Genomic DNA, 17,673 nt, shown 5'->3' on the forward strand with positions numbered 1-17,673 from the left:
CACATAAAACACCAACTACTATGTGTCTTCTTTGGGTTATTGGCGTCAAGGATGACTCTGCTAGCCATTAGCCATGCAAAAAAAAACTTGTTAGGAGCCCTTTTATTTTTATTTTTTCGTAGCTGGGGTATCCACATTGACAAATGTCGAAAAATAACCTCCTTCCCAACAACAGTTTCTAGTAGTAAGCTTTAACCGAGAACATCCCATCTCTCTGAGTGCCCCATCTCCATGAATCATGCAACGTGTGCAAGACCCTTCCGCTGGGCTTTGGAATTCCCACATCTCCCAATCATGCAAGTTCATTCTAAAACACAGATCACATACAACTAGCCCTCTTGTATTGATCAACCTATTGCACAGTCATCTTTGTTTGACTCGCAATTCTGCATATATTAGGGAACTTGTTACTCAGCATGTTTTGTCCGCACTACTTGTGGTCCCAAAAGCATATCCTTCTACCATCACCTTTTACTCAGAAGGCTCTTGGCCACTAGAGTCTCTCCAGGCTTTCATGATGTTTATCAATCAACCACATCTGAATGGAAGCATAAGGTCTTTTCCTCTACCCTTCTTCTATTGTGCCTACTTTTTTGCTATCACCCCTTCATAATGATTGCTCCTCCAAACCAAGTCTCCATAATCATTTTCGAAGCAGAGCTTGAAAATCCTGAGATATGCCGCTCCAATTCCTTCCCATATTAGAGTTTCCCAACTCACCAAGTGAAATTCTTGGATACATCCAGAGCATCCCAAAAGAAACTTCTCTGGAGTTTCAAGTTTTTCAGTCACACTCACTGCTCACTGCTCGCTGCAGCCTAATTAGTGACATACATTATGTAGAGATACTTGAAAGTATACTCTTAACAAGTATTTCCTTCCCCCTTTTGAAGTGAACCTCTTTTGCCACCCTGCAAGTCGCTTTTCAACTCTTTCGATCACCGGGCTCCACACTGCTGAAGTGCTCAGCTACAAAGCTACAAGAATAAGTTTTGACCAACCTTGGATCATCAAGCCACTAGGCCAGTTGTACGATGAAGTTAATCTTGCAGGTATCTAGAATGGATAGTTATCCAAGATCTTTTTTCTGTAAATCTTGACTCAGGTTACGATCGTGACATGAACAACGCCAACTATTAAAACTTGGCAATACAAGAACTTGATAAGACAGAATCTCAAAAACCCTCTAGTTCAAAACCAACTGATAAATCATAAAACTATTCCACTAGTAAGACCTTCAACAGTCTAGTAGCACAACCCAACAATTAACTAGGTACACTGTACACTAAAGAGCTACGCATATTTATAACTATCTCCACCCTTATAAAACCCTAATTTCAGATAGCAAATTAGACTATATACTCCTTAGTCATGCTACAATTAAATAATCTTACATTTAAACACAAAACTTGATGATAACTCCCAAGTGTTACAGCAAAAGCTCTCAAACCCTTCATATACAGATTTAAGACATTGTTGGCAAGACATAACTTTGACATATAGAGCATGTTAAAGAATTGTCTTTAACTTAAAAGACACAAGGGTCAAATAAACCAGCGCTTTGACGCTTTCCACTACCAGAGTGAATTCTACATTACTCAAACGGTGATAGAATAAACGAAGTAAAAATCCTTCAAATTAACATAATATCGAACATAAAATATGAGCTAGATGAATACTTGCCATCAATAACTTTTGACATCTGTATAAATAAAATCAAAACACAGATGGATCAAAGTATTAGGGGATTATAAGGAGCACACTACTAACAATAAATACTGAATGATAAAGCTTGAACAGGTTGAAAGTATAAAGAGTAATGTAATCTAACCTGAAAAGTTTGAGATGGAATCTGATCTCTTCCGCACTGATGATCAGTGAGCAAAGACATCTCACCTACCAAAGAGTTGTGAAACCTACAAGCATTTAGTTGCAAGTCAAGCGCCTGTTCGACGAGATGTACCAATCTTTGTTCAGGAATTATGACTGTTGGGGGAAGCAATTTTTGCAATTCCTCCAGTAGCTTTGTTCGTGACTTTGCTCTCACAGCATCTTGACCTGACATCCCAGCAAGAACCCGCTGAGAAGGTGATAAAATGCACAAAGAAAGCTCACGGACTCTATCATTGTTTATGCAAAGAGGTCCAATCTCAGTCCTCAACGTCTTTAAAGCATCCATGACATTTATTCCATCCAACAGTTCAAAAAACTTCTGTTCCAATATCGCAAATGATGCCAATTTAACAATCTTTTCATCCATTAGACCAATTTTATGTAATGTGGTTACACTTTCATCCCATTTACCATCAAGGATTTGCTGCATAAATAACTTTACTACAGCAGATTGCAAAGGTATCCTAGACTCTTCTTCTAGACGTGCCCCAGCTTTGTTATAACCAAGAGAATATAATGCCTCTGCTATGATTCGCACAAATTCAACTTTCTTAACAACCCCTTTTGTACCAACGACCTCATCGTCCCCTTGACAAACCAGGGGGCGAGCCATCAAGTCATTCAGTGAGCAACTTGCAGGATCTCTCAGAAATGTACTTTTTGAAAGGTCTCCTGGTTTTCCAGAGGATACTTTCACACGTTTGGATGGTGGTTCATCACCTCCCATAAATATATACCTCAGCCCATATATAACAATAGGGGGGAACACAGAACTTCAAGTTGAAATTGCAATCTAAGTACTTCAATGACGAAAATCAGCGCCCTACATAATATCACAAAGGGAAATAACCTTTAAATTAAAATTAAAATATTAAAATAAAACAGCTAAAATAGAAGGAATTAAGAAAAAGTCAATAGAGAGACAGATGACTGATAAAACTTATGATTAACCAAGCATAAAGATTAGTACCTATGCCGTATACGAATTATCTTCAATCTATTATGTACTAGTTACTTGGACAGAGTATCAATATAACCACATGTCCTGCCAATTCAGAGAGCTCACCAACCCCTATCACCACATAAAACAGAAGATTCGAATTATGGAGAATTGAAATAAAATTCGAGTAAAAGACGCAATCAAGTTTTCTTGGAAAGTGATACGAGAACCTGGAGTTGCATCTATTAGAAAATGAATTTTCTTGCTAAATACAATCTAAGAAGGTGACCTTTGTTTTTTATTTGAAATGGAAGAAAAATGCAAAACTACAAAAATGGATCCACAAATAAGGTTAAGAGCATGGGACTCTTAATTGAACGAGAGTGTGAGAGTGAGACAAAGGAAGAGGGTGGGGAGGAGCCAGAATATTTTCATGGAAAGAGGAGGGGCCTGATTTAAAACCTGAATCGACAGATAGCCTAAATCAGACAATCAGATTCAGTACAAATTATTTTTCCAAATATGATAATATAAATTCAAATGATGTTTGTTTTCTTTATAGTATCGTTGAGTTACAAGCCATATGATCTCAGAGCATAAAGTATAAAAATAAATGTAAGTATAAACCCTCCAATCCTACCTAAAAGAGACGACATGTAGTGGCATAAACCATATGTTAGCCATGCAGACACATAATCTTACATTAGTCAAGCCGGCTGTTAATATTTCCTCCTCAACTATACCTTCTTAGTATGAGTAATCAATGCTCAAAGGTTATGGTAAATATTAATGCACAATTCCTCCATATGTTAAGCTCTTGATGTTGAAAGTCTAACAAAGCAAGCATGCAAAGTACATTAGTCATTATCAAACTTGATAGCTCCATCTATAATTGCCCGACCACTTACAAGAGTTTAACCCACCAATGCAAATGACTTGACGCTACAAATACCAATAGTGAAGCTGGAGTTATCAACAGAATCCCACACTGTTTGGGGTCGTTTGATAGGGTGTATTAGGTAGAATTGGTACTAAATTTTAGTACAATGTTTGGTTGCAAATTTAAGTCGGGCACAACTAATACCAATATTACTTATACACCTTATTCAGTACTATTCTTATACATAGTAAACCATAACATTAACAATACCAGTAATATTCCTACTCTAATACACCACATTCAGTACTATTTAGAAATAATGTAATGCATGTCATTTAAAACGACAAACCAAACAGTCGATAAAAAATAATGTTTGCATAACAAATTCCAATATACATTACTAATACATCATATTCAGTACTATTCAGATACACCCTGGCAGACCAGACGACCCCTTAGAAGGTAAATCCTTGCAAGAGCTGACTACAAACATTCAGTCTCCTCCAATGCTATATACCTCAAGTGATGTCTACTTCCAGTACAAATCAGCGTCCATTGAAATAGCTTGGAGTAATAAACTTCTTGTAGCAACGTATGACCATGACAGTGATAAGCCGTTTAGCGTAATTGACATTATTCATACTTTTTAAATATCCAATTGCATTATCAAAGAGAATACGATTGAAAAGATGGAATCAATCAACAACACCGTATTTCCAAACTAGTTGGATATGAATCCTCTATATCCATTTTCAGGCCCATCGCGCTACAACACACACTATTTGTTTATTTAAAGGAAAATTTGGGGTTCTCTAAGACTAGATATTTAGGGATCGTTTGGTTGGTTCGATGGAATAGACAAATATATCCCATAGGTGGGGATATTCCATGGGATTAGCTATCCCACCTTCTTTATGGCATAACTAATCCCATCATTTTAGTTCAAATGGTGGGATAAAATAATCCCATGTTTAATTAATACTCATAACCACGTGCAGGATAAAATAATTCCACAACCAGATGCAGGATAAAATAACTCCACAACCAGATGCAGGATAAAATAACTCCACAACCAAATGCATGATAAAATAATTCCACATTTTATCCCGGGATTATTATCCTTATCCCACCAATATCCCATAAACCAAATGCCCCCCAAGTCTCACACTCATCCCACACTGACCTACACGTCTCTAACATGGTAATTCAGTCCAACAACAAAGGTTAAGTTTTTGCTTCATTAAACTTGGTCATCCTACAAATAAAAACCGGCAACATTTGGTGAATTCTATGTTCATCGAGGGATTCACATTTTGTTACCACAATCCTAAAGTTCAACATTTGCATAAAAACAATACAAATTCTTAAAAGTATAATCCTCTTAGTTAACAAGCAGATTGCAGTGATCACCCAACGCCACCCCATCAGAATGAAATAAATTGCACAAACAATCCTTAAATACAATAATAACAACAACTCCAAGAATCCTTAAATACAACAACAACTACTCCAAGAATCCTTAAATACAATCAAATAAATCCAAGAAACAGATAAAGATTCAAAATTCAGGTTTGGCAACTTGCAATCCAACTACTAAAAGCCCCATTTCTGTGAAAAAAGTAAAAGGCAGAAAGAGAACTATAAAATTACCACAAAAAAAAAAAGTATCAATAGATGTGTGAGGTTTCTGATCAAAAGATAATAGTAGCACTTTTTTCTCTTCTTAATGGGTAAGCAATCAGTGGATTGATAAACAAACTGAGGGATAGACACAATTGGGGTCTTGGTTAATGGCGGTTCGGTGTGAAGAGGTGGGAGAAAGGGGTTCGGTTTCTATTTATGTCCTTTGTGAATTGTGGGTATCAAAATGAAATCATATCTTCAACGAAAAGGTTAATCTTAACCCACCCCCCCCCCCCCCGGTTTGGATGGTGATTTTCATATGGTTCATTAATGTATGGTTTTGTATGAAATCATGTTTGTTTTCATTGTTCTTAAAATTATATGGTATGGTATTGTACTCGTGGTTCATCCTGTGATTATATAATCATGAAAAATATCAATTTTTGTAACCATGAATTTGGTGATTTTTCCGTGGTTGGGTATTTCATTTCCCCATTATACCCCCCTCCCCCCCCCCCCCCCCCTTCCCCCAAGCCTTCTTAGTGTGTTTACTTTCTTATATTTTTTAACCTCCTGAATAAAAATTCTGGCTCCAACACTGTAGTTATGCAGGGTTCTATGACCCCTGAACTTATTTTTTCGTATTATTTATCCCCTTCACAAGTAACCTGGTGTTACACCTCGGAAAATTTTCCGTTGATGCACAATGCATAGACTAACGAAGAGCACGACGTATATGGTATTTCAATAAGTAAGGAATGACATTTGATGACCCTAATTGAGATTTGCATAGACATTCGGAGTAAGAGGAGAAAGTTTGCCAAGAAAGGGCAAGGCATACGATGTGTATCGGAAAGGATTTATGAGTAACAAATTAATGATGATTTAATAGTGTCTTGGAGAAGAATTATAGCGTCCCTTAGATCGTTAATGAGGTGTTAAACAAGTATCAAGAAGGTTCCATAAGGATTGGAGATCAAACGAAGTGACGAGAACAAGATTAGAGAAAAGATGGGTTCCACGGCCGATTATACGGTCCGTATAATGTTATACAGTCTGTATAATGGTCCGCAGAATCGTCACAGTGGAGGTCCCTCACTGATGGGATTATACGGTCACTTATACAGACCGTATAAAATTATACGAACCGTATAATGTGCCGTATAATGGTCACAGAAGTGAGATGTTGAAGGGACGATTTCACGGTCACTTATACGGACCGTATAAGTGTCCGTATAATTTCCCGAACAAAGTTCATTATTTCATTTCATTTTCACCCAACACTTCAAGAACTCTCTCAAGAACCCTCTCTACTCTTCATCCATAAGAACTCAAAAGAAATTCATGATCAACTTCATCAAACTAAGAAAACCAAGTGTAAGAAACTCATTAGAGATCATCCAAGTCAAGAAATTTCATTGGAGGTGGACTAGGGTTTTGGCTCAAGTGAAGTATTTCCACCCAAGGCTTATTCCTACAACATCTAAGGTAAGTTTTATGGTATTTCCATGTTGTTTAAGGTATTGAGAAGTTGAAACACTTGGATTGTAGAATGATATAGAAAACGGGTCATGAATGTGGGAATAGTGTCATTTTTTAATAGTAGCTTGGATTGAGTAATGATTCTTGATATATTATGATTATAATCATGTTATAAATGATATTGAGAACATGGGATAAACATTTTATATGACCGAAGGTAATAGTGTGCTATGACCATGGATATGGATGATTGGAAGTGACTTGAGAAGTAAGGATACTGTGGGTAAATAAAGACTATTGTTATGATGTTGTGAATGTATTATTGATGTTTGGGAGTTGATATATGATATAGAGGAAGTCGTATAAATAAAGGAGATGCTGTCCAATTTTCTCTAGCTTTAGTCATGTATGTTAAGCTATCGATTTTCTAATGATAGTATAACTCTAATGAAGGTAGAAACGTGAGCATTGAAGGAGAACGTGCAAGTGATAGAATAGTTGAACGGAAAGGTATGTAAGGCTAACCCTTCTTTCATAAGGCATGGTTCTTTGGCCAAATATCTAATCTTCTATAAGCCTATGATGTCCTCCAAATGATTCTATCTTTAAGAGCTACTAAGCTCATGATTCTCGATATGTTACGATTGTACTAAATTCCTCATATGACGAGTAATCCTCTAAGGATAGATGTAATGAACGACGATATTAATGATGCTAAAGATGCTTATGAGCTTTTATGTATATGTGCTTATGTATGGCTATTATAAAACCCCGAACTTATATGGTCGGGTAGAATATATATATTGCGCGCGCACCACTGCAGTTGGGTACGGATAACCCTGAGCCTTGGTAGAGCCAGGTATGTGTAACCCTGAGCCTTGGTAGGGCTAGGTATGTATAATCACCGAGCCTAGCCATGGTTGGGTACGCAAAACACCGAACTTTCGTGGTCGGGTATGCTATGTAAATGATATGTATATGAGTATGAATAAGTATATGAATATGAATATGTATATGAATACGAAAATGAGTACGGATATGAATACGGATACGGATATGGATATATGTACACAATCACGCATTAGAAAGGGAAAGTCCCTATGAAAAGCAAGTAAGTGTTATGACGATGATACTACTATGTCCCATCCTATGCTATTTCTTATGTTGTCTATTATGCTTTCATAATGATGTTGATCATGCCTTACACACTCAGTACATTCTTCGTACTGACGTTCTTTTGTTTGTGGACGTTGCGTCATGCCCGCAGGTGGCCAGGGAAACAGACTTGATCCTTAGCTTTATTACTCAGGGACTACATAGCGGATCTCCATTTCATTCGGAGTTACAGCTTTTGGTATTTATTCTTTTGTGTACATATTTATGGGCATAGCGGAGTCCTGTCCCGCCTATATGATATGACATACTCTCCTTAGAGGCTCATAGACATGTGTATATGGTTAGATGTGTTTGGCCTTGTCGGCCTATATTTTGGGATGTCATTTTGTTAGCCTCGTCGGCTTATGTACATTGATATGGGCATTGCTATTAATGGTGATATATATATATATGTATTGTTGCCCAATGGAATTAGTATGAATAATGGATGGAAAGTATGTCTCACCTAGATATAAATGTGAAAGTATGATGAGAGGTGCCCGGGTGGGTTAGCACCGGGTGCCTGTCGCGGCCCTCCGTTTGGGTCGTGACACCTGGTAAAGAAAATAAGTTAACACACAGCATGCGCGCACACAAACTTATGCAAGACTAAGAAAAGGGGTCTAAATGTATGTTTATCATTTGAGTCATTTGTCTTTTATTTTTTTCATTAGACTCGTTACTTTATCTCTTTTCTTTAATTTATGTTATCGAATTCTAGAGATTTGTTTGCCACGAGCATGAGTGACTACTTTACTTGTTTTTAGGGTTGTGGGAATTCATGAGTGTCGTAATAGAAATTTGATTTAATGTGATCATCATCTATTGGTTTAATTCATTTGTTTACTCAATGCATCAATTATCTCCGTGAGTAGTTAATATAGAGCGACTATCTACGTATCTTGATATGCGCTCAAAAGAGGGGGTTTAGATAGCATAGGGGATTATGTAGAGTAAGTTTGGTGATCTAGTGATTCGTTCAGTTCTTCTTTCAATAAGCTTGTTCGGATCCTCTTCGAAACTAGAATCATGCCAAGAAAGGGAATAGTCTTTCAATATCTTTGCGAAATAATATGTCCAACGACCACGATAAGCTCAAATCGCTGTACCTTAATCTACAATAGCGAAATGACGCTATCATCACATTACAAGTGGTATAACTAATGTATCGTATTCCAAACGACAAACTTATTCTATAACAAAACGGGCAGCATCTCTCCTATTTCTTTAACTTCCCTCAAGTTCATATCAGACCCAAACGATTAATAACCATATAACAAGCTCCTTAATTTACACAACAGTATGACGAGCGGCAAGCTCGGTTTACGATTAACAAAACTATAACTTTAAACTTCCTTTTCCATCCAGAACTTGTTAACAATAGCAACCACAACCTACTCAGTTCATTTTATGAATTTCCAGCCAAAAAAATACCATAATGGGGTCTTCAAAACAGTTTAACAAACAACGACAAAAAACTACAATTTTCGACCTTTATCTTATGGGTTTGGAATCATATGAGCTAGAAATAACTCCGAAAAGCTTAAATACATGAAGAAGAAGTTAAATATTACCTCAAACAACAAGCATCCATTCAAATATGAGGTTACTTCATAGGAGGAAACCTCCAAATTGTCACGCCCCAAAACCCACCCTAGACGTGACCGGCATCCGACGTCATGAACAACATCGAAAGAACCTAAACGATACAATAATAACACTTGAACCCGCCAGGTTCAACATTCGCCTCCAACAGTTTATAAAATAAAGGTAAACAAATCATGCATATATGAATTAAATAAGCGGAAGTCTTTAATATCATAAAAGTTAATCAAAACGTGACAAACGGCCAAGAGATACACAAAACTCAACAACTACCCACAAGAATGTATACTATGGAGCTTCTAGGATAAAGAGGTAATAGTTTTACTCATCGGGATGCAGCCCAAAAACTAATAATAAATGAACAAAATAATAGGGTGTCCCACAAATGAACGTGTGGGCTCACCAAATCAGCAGCAACAACAAGTCCTTCCTAAGCGCCTGAAGTATCAAGAACCTGCTCTCCTCCGTTACCTAACATACCATCAAAATAATAATAATGGTATGCCTGAGTACTTCGTACTCAGTGAGTGTCTCGGGGAAAATAAGTAATATGAAAATAGATTATAATAATACATAAAAGAATCAGTCCAGAAAAGGTAGTATAAAAATAGTTATTCCACTTTGTGATTCTTAATATCATTTGTTAAACAGTTTACAAGCCATTTAAAAATCCCAGTTTCAATTAAGCTTTTAAATCAATCAGGCATAAATACCAGTCTTTTAATAAAGATTTATATCAAAATCGCCCACATAGGCCCCATTCCTTTCAATTATGCCTTTCAAATTGATCATGATCGTTAACAACAATTCCATGAGAATAAGAATATCACACATGCCAGTATAGGCCCAAGAATCAATCACATCGAAGGGATGACCGTAGAGGTTCCCTAAACACTGCGCAATACACCGGTATATGGATTCACGATGACTACTCTTCCTCTCGAATAGCAAGGCCATTAATACACCCCAGGTAGCGAACCCAGAAGTGGCCACTCTTCCCCCTGAATGGCAAGGAAATTAATACACTAGGATCCATAGTGGCTACTCTTCCTCCCGAATAGCAAGGCAAAACACAACAACCATTTCTCATAGCATAGAAGCCAATTCATAATTCATTTTTAATGTAGTCACATCATCAATTGTCATTAAGGTTCGTTATGCCATATCGAAAGAATAAGTCATTCCAATCAATGTTTTGAAAACGTACAACTTCTTTACAAAGATTTCCATGTCCCAATTCATCAATGAGAATGTCATTACCAACTCTTAACTAGCATTACTAAGCATCTCTCGTAGAGGAAAACATTCATAATATCTTATACATATATAGGGTTTGTTACAATCTAGGTTTAATGTGGGTTTGTCCCCTCACACACATTAACCACCATTTAGACATGAATTAGAGTTCAAGAAACATGAAAAGATTACTTTTCCTCCCATTCATTGAAGAATCTTGAGTAAAATTTATACTTCTAACAATAGTTTCAAAAAGTGATTTTCATCCAAAATAAGTTTTAAAAGAGAGACATACCTTAATTTGTTAAACAAGTTTTAACAATTCACTTTTCTAATGCAGAACACCCAAACCCTAGCTTGAATCACTTTGGAAAGAATTATGTTGCAAACCCTAGGTTTTGGTCACAAGAATCATGTTGAGAAACATGGGTTCGATGTTAGAATGAATTAGTAATGTTAAGGATGTCCTTACCTTTGATTTTAAGACTTGGGGGAATGATTTTCATCCTTAGAGTTGGTTAGAAAGTGGAGGAAGAAGAGGACCATCTTACGACGTGTTTACCATCCATCTATAATCTCAACCATCTTCATAGGAATGGATTCACACGCTTGCATGGAATTTTTACCAGTTTCATGCATTAGGGTTTGATTTGCTGATGAAACAAAAGTCAAGTAAATAAATGCTCTCTTCTCTTTCCTCCCATGCAAACCCTAGTTTGAAACCCTAACAGTGCTATGGCACTCCGGCCACTGGCCAGCCGCCGCATCTGGTGGTTGGTCAGTCTTTCTCTCCTGAAGATTTCCCTCCCCTCTCCCTCTTCCCTCCTCTCTCTTCGTCCAGCAATGCTCAGCAGTCACAAACAGTAATCCCTACGTCCACAACACAGAATTATCATCAAACCCTAATGCATGAAACGGGTAAAAATTCCATGCAAGTGTGTGAATCCATTCCTATGAAGATGGTTGAGATTATAAATGGTAAACACGTCGTAAGATGGTCCTCTTCTGAAGTATTATGAATGGAAAGGATTGAAAACCTACAATATGCCATTGTTGGTAAGTTTTCGTATGGATGGCCTGATCTAGAAGAGTTGTGATCTATTATACCTTATCAGTGTGGAGTAAAGGGTAACTGTCGTGTAGGCTTTTTGAGAGATAGGCATGTCTTGATAAGATGTGATCTAAGGGAAGATTTTATTAATATATCATCAAAAAATTTCTTTTGGTTGAAGTCAAAAGATGGTCATTCTTATCAAATGAGACCATTAATATATGATTCTAAATTCAGTGTGGAAAAGGAAACTTCAATTGCTATGGCTTGGATTTCGTTTCCAAACATTCTTCCTACCTTTTTTGTCAAGGAATCTTTGTTTACATTGGCTTCTGCTGTGGGCAAGCCAATCCAGCTAGATGCTGCTACTATTAATAAGACCAGGACAAACTGTGCTAGAGTGAAAGTGCAGGTAGATTTGCTTGCAGATTTGCCTAAGTCTGTGTGGATGGAGATTGAAGATGATGTTACAAAGGATGTCAGGTCGATTAAAGTTAATATTCAATATGACTACTTACCAAAGTATTGCACAAAGTGCTTTTTACAAAGACATTCCAATGATGAATGTTGGGTGCTACATCCAGAACTATTGGAAAATGAGGTGGCAGATAATGGGGTAGGATCTCAGAACAAAGGAAAGGCTGCAGTTGTAGTAGATGAGCCTGGAACAAGTAAACAAAGACAGATCCAACAAGGAAGATATAGAAGAAATAGGGGGTGGAAAAAACCAATGCAACAATATTTACCAAAGGTATTATCCAGTGGTACTATGGTAACTTACCCTGGAAACAAAGGGCAGTACAACAACAACGTGATTCCAACTGGGAGGGATGATGGAAACAAAGAAGTTAAGGTATCAAACAAATTTGAGGTATTGAACCAAGGAGTAGAGGATGTTGATGTTAGCAGGCTCAATAATAGTCATGAGGAGCATGTCGCTGAAGAAGATGTGTCTATAGAACAAGGGGTTGCAGCTGACTGTATAGATGGCAAGAAGGAGCATAATAAGGTGCATGCTGGTGTGGATGATGCAAACTTGTTTTTGGACAAACATCAGGCTACAAATGGAACCAAGTCTCTGGAAGAGGGTGAAGTTTATGAGAATGAAACTGCTAAGGTGCACAATAGTGAAGATGATAATCATAGTGTAGTAGCTATTGCCAATACACAATAGCCTAATGATGATCCTGTTCAAAAAGAGATTAATAGTCCATAGCTGGATGGCAAAGCAGACTCTCTGGAGGTTAAGGAGCCTTATGGTTCAAAGAAGTCTCATGACTGTCAAGAACATGAGAATACTAAATTATCTGCAGATGATCAAAAGTCTAAAATGGTGCAGGGAAGACTTGATGAAGATGATCAACAACTAGGAGTTGAAAATAGAGGTGGTAGGGATGCAGATGAAGATGCTCATCAAAGGCTTGATAGTAACAGGATTCATGATGGAAATGAAGCCTCTAAAATTTCTTTGGAAAATCAGATGTCTGAATGTACTCAAGTAGGTGATCTGTATTTGAATGATGGTTCTGTTGAGAAGATGCAAGATATGACTGGTTCCATGGATCAGGAGGAGTCTGCTCAAGCATTAATTCTGAAGGATATTTCTGATGAGGAGGTACATAGCTCTAACTGTAACTTGCAGTTGGTTGGCTATTATCCTAAGAAAGTTGTTGATGCAGAACAAAGGAATTTAGCTTTGGCCATTATTCCTAATATTAGAGATATGCAGCCTCTGAATGTTGTTGTAAGGGTATCACCTAACAAAGCTTTACATGATGTAGTCTCTCACAACTTATAGGAGGAACATGATAAATTGATATTGGTCAACAATAAGAAGGAAGATGCTGATGGTGATGTTATTGATATGAAACTACAACAGATGTGTGTAGAGGCAGGATTATCTCTAAAATCACAAAGCAAAGGGCCAAGAAAAGGAAGAAAGCAAAATTCTGAGGTTCCACAAACTGTGAGGTATTCAACAAGGAGTAACAATAAGAAATCTGTTAAATGATTGTTAAAACTTTATTCTGGAACATAAGATCAGTGAAGTCCCAACAAGCATTTCATAGAGTTCAAATGTTAAATAAGCATCACAAGTTATTTTTGGTAGCTCTGATGGAACCTTTTCAGCATCAGAGACAAATTCATAAATATAGAAGGAGACTTGGAATGCCTTATGCTAATTCCAACTGTAATGGAAAAATCTGGTTCTTTGTGGAACACAATGTTGATGTTAAGGTTCTGTTGGATACTGAGCAATCTTTTACTGTAAAGCTGCAGTTTCAAGATTTCAACAAAGATATGGTGGTTACAATGGTGTATGCTAAATGTTCTGAATTGGAGAGAATGCAGTTGTGGGATAGTTTATACCTCTTGGCTAGTAATATGACATCTCCTTGGCTGGTTGGTGGAGATTTCAATGTTATACTGAATGAAGAAGAAAAAATAGGAGGTTTACCAGTTTTACCACAAGAATATGAAGATTTTGCCTTTTGTCTGAATTCCTGTGAGTTGCATGAGATGCCTTTCAAAGGGAGTCCTTTCACCTGGTGTAATTGTAGGGCTGGTAATGACTACATCTTTAAGAGATTGGACAGGATTGTTCATAATGATACATTTTAGAATTGATCTGGACACTTAGAAGTGGAATATTTGTCAAGGACTGGTTCTGATCATGCACCATTACTTGTATCATGTGGAGATCAAGTGGAAAAGTTTATCAAACCATTCAGATTTCTCAAATTCTGGGTGGAACATGATACTTTTCTTGATTTTGTTAAGCAGCAATGGGAAACAGTCTTAACTGATGATGTATTTCTGTCATTTAAGCTCAAGATGAAGAAACTGAAAACTGCTTTAAGTACATGGAGTAAGACTACTTTTAGGGACATTTTTAAACAACTTGTAATCAGAGAGGAAATAGTTAAGATTAAAGAGCAGTTGTTTGAGGGTAATCCATCTGAAGAAAATAGAATGGTCATGCAAAGGGCACAAGCAGAACTTAAGCTGTATCTTCACTATGAAGAGGAATTCTGGAGGCAAAAAGCCAGGATGGACTGTTTTTCTGAAGGTGATAAGAATACAAGATATTTCCATAGTCTGGTAAAAGGAAGAAGAAAAAAAATCCAGATTAGGAGGATTAAAGATGATGCTGGTAAGTGGCTTGAGGATGTTGATAGTGTTGCTGCTGAAGCTGTCAACTTTTTCCATAAGCAATTTACTCATGAGGAGGTTAGTGAAGATTCTCCAATTTTTAATCATATTCCAGAGCTGATCAGAGAGGAGGATAATATACTACTTGCTGATCATCCTACTATGGAGGAAGTACAGAAGGCTTTATTTGAATTAAATGGGGACAGTGCCTGTGACCCTGATGGATTTTCTGGTGTATTTTATCAGAAGTGTTGGGAGGTGATCAAGGCTGATGTATATAGTGTTGGTGAAGCTTTCTTTGAAGGACAGACTCTTCCCAAGTCAATCACTCACACTAATCTGGATTTGCTGCCAAAGAAGAATGTTGTTGAGGCATTTTCTGATATGAGACCTATAAGTCTTAGCAACTTTATCAATAAGGTCATATCAAGAGTAGTTCATGAAAGACTAGACAAGCTACTTACAAGGGTGATTTCTCCAAATCAATCTGGTTTTGTTAAGGGCGGGAATATAATTAAGAATGTGTTGTTGACACAAGAAATTGTAACTGATATAAGGAAGAGAGAAAAACCAGCAAATGTTGTGATTAAGTTGGATATGGCAAAAGCATATGATAGGGTCTCATGGTTGTACCTCTGTAAAGTGATGGGAAAGATGGGATTTTCTCCATTTTTCATTGACCTTATATGGAGGTTGTTGGCAAATAATTGGTATTCTGTTCTCCTAAATGGCCAGGCACATGGTTTCTTTCATTCTACAAGGGGTGTCAAGCAAGGGGATCCACTCTCTCCTGCTCTTTTCATTATAACTGCAGAAGTTCTTTCAAGGGCACTAAATTCTTTGTTTGATCAGCTTGGTTTTGTTGGTTATGGGAAGCCAAAGTGGAGTGCTGAGTTGAATCATCTGGCATATGCAGATGATACAATCATTTTTTCTGCAGCAAATAACCAATCTTTACAGATGATCATGGATACTCTTCAGGAATATGAGAAAATATCTGGATAGCTGATAAACAAGAGGAAAAGTTCTTTTTATATGTTCAGCAAAGTATCACATGAGTTAAGTCAGCAAGTTGCAACAGTAACATGATTTGTGAGAGGACAATTTCCTTTTACATATCTTGGAGTACCAATTACTCATGCCAGGAAAAGGAAAGTGGATTATACTGAATTATTGAAGAAAGTCAAAGACAGGTTACAAACTTGGAAAGGCAAGTTACTGTCTTATGGAGGAAAGCAGTGTTGATTACAAGTATCCTTCAAAGTATCCCAATTTATGTTTTATCTGCTATAAGGCCTCCTAAATGTGTTATAAAGGAATTACACAGGATCTTTGCTAGGTTCTTTTGGAATAATAAGGAGGAAGGAAGATGCAGACACTGGGCAGCTTGGTTTAACATGTGCATTCCCAAACATGAAGGAGGTTTGGGTTTCAAGTCTATCTATGACATATCCAAAGCTTTTTGTGCTAAACTCTGGTGGAAGTTTAGAACCACTAGTTCTCTATGGGCTAATTTCATGTGGAATAAATACTGCGAAAAAAACAAATTCCTCAGGTGGTTCAATGGAAGGGAGGTCATAAGTCTGGAAGATGATGTTGGAAGCAAGGGAAAGTATAGAACAGGAAATCTGGTGGGAGCCAAAGATTGCAAGTTCAAACATTTGGTTTGACAATTGGACTAAGCTAGGTGCTCTTAGCTATGTGGTTCCCCAGTCTTGGCAAATTAATGAGCATGCTGAAGATGCTTCTGAACTTATGACAGATGGAGGATGGAATATCAGCAAACTCATGCAGCTGTTTCCTGAAGATATTGTGCAGCATATAATACAGGAAATTGACATTAAATATGCATCAAATGAATGGGATAGACCTTGGTGGATGATGACAAGTACAGGCAGGTTTACAGTAAGTAGTGCATGGCAGTTACTGAGACAAAAAGCTAATGTAACAGTGCCATTTCAGAATATGTGGATCAAAGGTGTGCCTTTTAAAATTTCATTCTTCATGTGCAGATTGTGGAAATTTAAAGTCCCAATTGATGAAGTGGTGGCAAGTATTGGCATTCCATTAGTTTCAAAGTGTTGCTGCTGTCATAATGCTCAGATGGAGACTATAAACCATTTGTTTCTGTGTGGAGATTTGGCTACAAAGGTATGGAGATACTTCAATAAGGGGGATGGATTAAGCATGAATTGTGTTCAGGTCAAACATGCTATAAGAAGTTGGTGGGAAGAAAAATGCCATTTCAAAATGAAGACCATATACAAAGCAGTGCCTGCTTTTATTGTGTGGCAAATATGGAAGTGGAGAAACAATAGGCTTCATGGTGGTACTATGAATCTGAATAGAGTGCTATATGACATAAATATGAACATTCATATGTTATGTAAAGTTCAGTTTCCTGGGCTGCATATTCCAACTATATGGCATCAGATTGTTCAGGTCTTTGAAGGATATAAGCCTACTGTTATATGCAGAATTATTAAATGGAGGAGACCTGCATCTGGAATATATAAGTGTAATACTAATGGAGCTGCTAAAGGAAATCCAGGACCAAGTTCTGCTGCTTTTTGTATAAGAAATGAAGAGAGAGATTTGGTGTATGCAGCTGCTAAAATTTTGACAGATGGAACAGATATTGTGGCTGAGGCTGAG

General features: G+C 37.2%; 2 protein-coding genes across 4 annotated transcripts in view; one reads left to right on the top strand and one right to left on the bottom strand.

Moving 5' to 3' along the window:
- Positions 1 to 5,584, bottom strand: part of LOC132640864 (WD repeat-containing protein 26 homolog) — a 28,825-nt gene extending 23,241 nt beyond the window's left edge. For 2 of the 3 annotated variants that reach the window (XM_060357661.1, XM_060357663.1), the window contains exons 1-3: positions 5,364 to 5,584; positions 2,864 to 2,965; positions 1,832 to 2,716 (exon numbers count right to left, since the gene is read on the bottom strand). In XM_060357661.1, coding sequence (XP_060213644.1) covers positions 1,832 to 2,620 — 789 coding nt within the window. In that variant the 5' untranslated portion in view covers positions 2,621 to 2,716; positions 2,864 to 2,965; positions 5,364 to 5,584. The remainder of the gene's footprint in view (positions 1 to 1,831; positions 2,717 to 2,863; positions 2,966 to 5,363) is intronic. The other variant, XM_060357664.1, reaches the window with a different exon arrangement.
- Positions 5,585 to 13,980: 8,396 nt separating this feature from the next.
- Positions 13,981 to 16,023, top strand: LOC132639414 (uncharacterized). The gene is made up of 3 exons (XM_060355860.1): positions 13,981 to 14,431; positions 14,663 to 15,486; positions 15,871 to 16,023. The coding sequence occupies exons 1-3, from the start codon at positions 13,981 to 13,983 to the stop codon at positions 16,021 to 16,023; spliced, it is 1,428 nt and encodes a 475-aa protein (XP_060211843.1).
- The last annotated feature ends 1,650 nt before the right edge of the window (positions 16,024 to 17,673 follow it).

Source organism: Lycium barbarum, chromosome 5, assembly GCF_019175385.1.
Source record: "Lycium barbarum isolate Lr01 chromosome 5, ASM1917538v2, whole genome shotgun sequence".
Classification (NCBI taxonomy): domain Eukaryota; kingdom Viridiplantae; phylum Streptophyta; class Magnoliopsida; order Solanales; family Solanaceae; genus Lycium; species Lycium barbarum.